We start from the raw sequence: 4,751 nt of genomic DNA on the forward strand, positions 1-4,751 counted from the left end.
GGCAGGCGCTTTGCCGCTGAGCTAAATCCCCAGCCCCACCAATAAATAAATAAATAAATAAATAAAAGTTGTTTTCCCTTAACAGAGCCATAGATAATTGTGATTTAACTACTCTGATGGTTCTGAAATTCTAGATACTCTCCCAAAGACACAGTAAGCCGCCATGCACAGCCCAATCCTACCTTATAGTTGTAGGGTTTGTTGGAGAACAATTCAGGGCTCATGTAATAGGGTGTGCCAATGAGGGTGCTTGCCATGTCACAGTGGTTCTCTAACACTCGGGCGATTCCTAGGTCACCCACTTTGATGATATTTGTTCTTGTTAGGAAGACATTTTGAGTTTTCAGATCTCGATGAAGGATATGTTTTTCATGTAAATACTGAGAGAAGAAATAAAATTTCATTACATATACACTGATTTACTTATTTCTAGCTTCTTAAAATCATCAGTAATTGCATGAGCTAAAGAGTTTTAGTTACGTAACTACCAAAACATTACTGATTTATAAACTCTAAAGGAAAAGGTTTACACTAGGCATGGTGGTAAAAGCCTGTAGTCCTAGTCCATGGAGGCTGAGGCAGGAGGACTGCAGTGAATTCAAGGCCAGTCTGGGCTACATAGTTGAGTTCTAGGCCAGCCTGAAGTACATAGTGAGACCCTGTCTCAAAAACAAAACTGAAAACAAAACAAAACAAAAAAATAATGTAAAAGGTCTCACAACTTTCAAAGCAAGAAAATTAAATTCTATATATTAATTAGCCCAGTATCTTCCAAAATTGTTTCCTGGTGCCTTGACAATTATATCATTTTAGTATTACATGGATCTAGTTTTAAAATATGCTTACAAACTCCCACTGAAGGTAGCACAATTTAAACACTATCACGGGCACACTCCTTTCCTCATGAAATCCTGAGCTTAATAACATTTTCAAATACAGTATAACAATATCACTTTTATTTATTTATATTTTGGTTTTTTGAGACAGTCTTGCTACATCGTCCAGGCTGACCTTCAACTTACGATGATCCTCCTGCCTCAGCCTCCCGAGTGCTGGGGTTATAGATGTGCGCCACCCTGCTCCTAAGATCATTTTCATTTAAAGACTATCTCAGAATTTAAACAAGGCCAACTGATTCTAGACAGCTCCACCTAGTTCCTGAATAGCAGTTAGTATACAGTCTCACTCTGAGGTACTGCCCATCAAACAACACACTTGTTTTGCATTTCCACCCACTACTCTGCAAAAATGATAAAATCCCAAATCCTCACCACCTAGAAACAATAGTTACCCTGAGTTCAATTCCCGGTACAAAAAAAAAAAAAAATAGAAACAATAGTTAGCCCAGCCACGTTTCAGCATGACACAGCTGACCAGCTGACCAAACAGGTCTTTGCTCTTTGTCAACTTAGGAGACCTTAAAATTGACTTTGCTATAAATGATTTCAAAAATTTGTATTTCTTGTAAATAGACATGAAATCTATGTCTACTACAGATATCTTTCAGAAACATTCAAATGCTACAGCAAGAACTGAGTCTACTTCATAAAAACTACATTTTTTTCCCCGCGTCAGTATCGCACAAGTAGCTAAAACTGGCCTTGAACTCTATGTAGTCCACACTGGCCTCAAACTCCAATCCTCCTCCCTCAGCTTCTCAAAAACTAGGATTTCTGCATGCACCACCTTGCCCAGCTTAAAAAAAAAATACATTTTAAAAATGTAAGCACTTAGGAAAAAATTTCCTAACATGCATTTTCCATGTTCCTGCCTTGTAGCAAGTAGTATACTGTATGTAGACAGTACCTGCAAAGCCATGGCAATCTGTACAAACCACTCCACCACTTGACGCTCAGGCAGCAGCTGGCCTTTCTGCTCCTTGAGCTTCCGGTACAGATCACCTCCTTCACAGAAGCCCATGACGATATAGAGCAGGCCGTCTCCTTCCCATGACTCCTTGTAAGTGACAATGTTGGGGTGCTTCAGCTGAGACAAGAGCTGAGCTTCCTGTTCAGCAGCTTGCCGCTCCCGGCTGGTTGTGTTTCGGAGGTTCAGTTTTTTGATGACATACTAACGAAGAAAACATGGATTTTATTAAGGAAACATACAGTTTTGCAAGTTCTTAAGTACCTAAAAGCTTGCAAGAATGTTCTGAAAATCAACCTTCTAGAGCCTGTTACATAATGTATCCATTTTGTTTTATACAAAGCATAAAACTGGGGAAAATACTTGCTAATACTAATGATGCCTTTTGTAAGATAGATTCATGGCCAAGTGAGGTCACAAACATCCTTTCCACCCGCATGTCACAGTTCCACTGATGCAGAGGCCTGTGGTCTCAGCTGTTTTGGAGACTGAGGCAGATGGATCACATGAGCCTCAGAACTCAAGGCCAGCCTGTACAACATAGCAAGACACTGTTACAAAACAAAACACAACTACAAGACACATTTTCACTAACAGCTAAAGAGTGAATCAAAAAAAATTTTTTAAAAAGAGTGAATCTAAGCTCACATACCATTAGATCAATCATAAAATCTGGAACTGTGGATGTAAGTCACAGGTAGAACACTTGCCTAGCATACACAAAGCCTTAGGTTCAATACCCAGTACCACGAAAGAAAAAAAAAATGTGTTAAAGATTCCTTAAACTCTAAGTTCTCCTTACACCTGCCAACAGAATGGGTCTATGAATTACATTAGATTCGGTTTTTTACTTTTTGTCTTTTTGAGACAGGGTCTTGCTGTGCAGTTCAGGCTGGCCTTGAACTCACTTTGTAGCCTAGGCTGGCCTTGAACTCACAACGATCCTCCTGCCTCAGCCTCCTGTACATTAGATTTTTAAAGGAATACATAGTTCAATTAAGTTAAAAATCAATAATCCTCAACATATACATTTATTCCCCCTTTTTAAAAAATCAGTAATCTCTAACACCTAATACACTACCCTCAACTCAAAGACCATACAATTAACTTCTTCAATAAACACATAAAAATGTGCTTTGTGAAATATAAACTCCTGCTCAAAGAGATCAAGTAATCTTCCATCCTTAGCTCAAAAATCCAATGATCTCTCAGTGCCCACTGAATAAGTCTCCCCTATGCTTGAGCTTGTGTTCCAAGCAGAACAACAGCTCCTGAGACAGGAAGACTAGAGGAATGGGTACTATACTTAAGCAGTACATCTCTTCTCAGTTTTCCTGGTGCAACTGGGTTGTCTTGCCTTGGTGTAACTATTAATAGTGTCTCCTTTCAGTTTCAAACTTGCCTTAGCTTCTACAGTATATGTTCACCCTATCAATAAACCATACTGAGGGCTGGAGATGTGGCTCAGTGGTAGAGTGCTTGCCTAACATATGTGAGGCCCTGAGTTCAATCCCCACTACTGCCTAAATAAATAAATCACAGTTAAGAACTGGTTTGTTATCTTTTGGGTGGTGAGATAAGGTGCTTTAGTTGAAGCAGAGGAGTAGTGACATTACATTTAAATTTCAGAACGATCATTGAGGCTGAAAGTGTAAGCAGGTGGCAGGGATCGCTTAAGACTCAACAGCCACGGCTCAGCTAGAAAGAATGGTACTGGTACGCGGAGTTGGGGTGGTACCAGTGGAGATACAGAGGAGGCCTGCCGGTTTAGTGACAGACCAAGAGAATCAGAGTTGGGGGACGGCATTAAAGATGACCCCCACGTGTCTGCCTTAGACAACTTTAAGGGTGATGATACTGCTCATTGAAGTGGGGGCCGCGAGAGGTTCGACAGGAATTGATGAGCTGAGTTTTAAGTGAGTCCAGCAGGCTGCCGTGGAACCGTCTGGGACCCTTCATTCAAGGTGCAATGTTTGTCAGCCGCTGTGTTAGACCCCGGGAACGCACGATCGCTGCGCTCATGGTATTGTCAAGGATGCGGGAAAAGGTGTGCAGATCAAGCACACTAGTTGATACTACACAGGAAAAGGAGAGGAAGTTCGGGGAGCGTGTTACACGGAGTGCTGGCCTCGTTTTGGTAATCTGGAACGATTTCCCTAAGGAAACGCCATCCAAGATGAGCCCCTTCGCATTACCCCGGCCTAGTCCTCTGGACAGCGCCCTCAGCCCTCCCCGCCCCTAACCGGCCCCAGCCTCGCGGACCTGCCTGCCGTCCTGCCGGTGCTTCACGAGCGTCACCTCCCCATAGCTGCCCCTGCCCACGACCCTCACGTAGCAGTAGGAGGCCAGGGGCATGTTCCTGGCGCGGGCCCACAGTCAGGATGCGGCTGCGGCGGCAGGTAGGGCAGTGGGCTACGGCGGTAGGCCCAGCTCATGCCCGAGAGGCCGCGGCTAGGAGGGCGGCGTAGGCCGCGGGGCTGGAATAGGAGACCAAGGCGCCAGCCCACCGCGACGCCGCTGCCATAGCGATCCCCGCCGGGGAGGTTCTGCGCATGCTCGGACATCCAGAAGGAGCAGCCATAGAGTTGACGCTGGAGCAGCCAGAGCGGTTCCACCGCCCGGGGAGGACCAGCCATAGAGCCAGAGCGTTGGGCAGCCAGAGCGACTCGGCCGAGTCCTCCGCAAGCTTCTTACGCTTCCGTTTCACAGCGCTTCTGCCAGTGCTAATAAAGGTTGACTAGTTCCTAGTCGCTGAGTGCTTAGTGGTTCTGAGCTCCTTACAAGTATGGTCCAGTCATTCTACAGATAGTTATTGACTGCCTGTCTGCTTGGCCCAGGAAGTTTCTGCCGTCCTGGAGCTCACGTTCCAGTGAGCGAGTGACGGG

The 4,751-nt window shown here is 44.5% G+C and overlaps 1 protein-coding gene across 2 annotated transcripts in view; it reads right to left on the reverse strand.

Moving 5' to 3' along the window:
- Positions 1 to 4,427, reverse strand: part of Nek4 (NIMA-related kinase 4) — a 37,531-nt gene extending 33,104 nt beyond the window's left edge. The window contains exons 1-3 of one of the 2 annotated variants that reach the window (XM_013515588.1): positions 4,129 to 4,427; positions 1,807 to 2,070; positions 183 to 380 (exon numbers count right to left, since the gene is read on the reverse strand). In XM_013515588.1, the coding sequence (XP_013371042.1) occupies positions 183 to 380; positions 1,807 to 2,070; positions 4,129 to 4,221 (555 nt within the window). In that variant the 5' untranslated portion in view covers positions 4,222 to 4,427. Of the gene's footprint in view, positions 1 to 182; positions 381 to 1,806; positions 2,071 to 2,233; positions 2,398 to 4,128 lie in introns of those variants that run through there. The other variant, XM_013515589.1, reaches the window with a different exon arrangement.
- Between the last annotated feature and the right edge of the window lie 324 nt (positions 4,428 to 4,751).

The sequence above is a fragment of the Chinchilla lanigera genome, unplaced genomic scaffold (genome assembly GCF_000276665.1).
Source record: "Chinchilla lanigera isolate Chin_1 unplaced genomic scaffold, ChiLan1.0 scaffold00029, whole genome shotgun sequence".
NCBI lineage: Eukaryota > Metazoa > Chordata > Mammalia > Rodentia > Chinchillidae > Chinchilla > Chinchilla lanigera.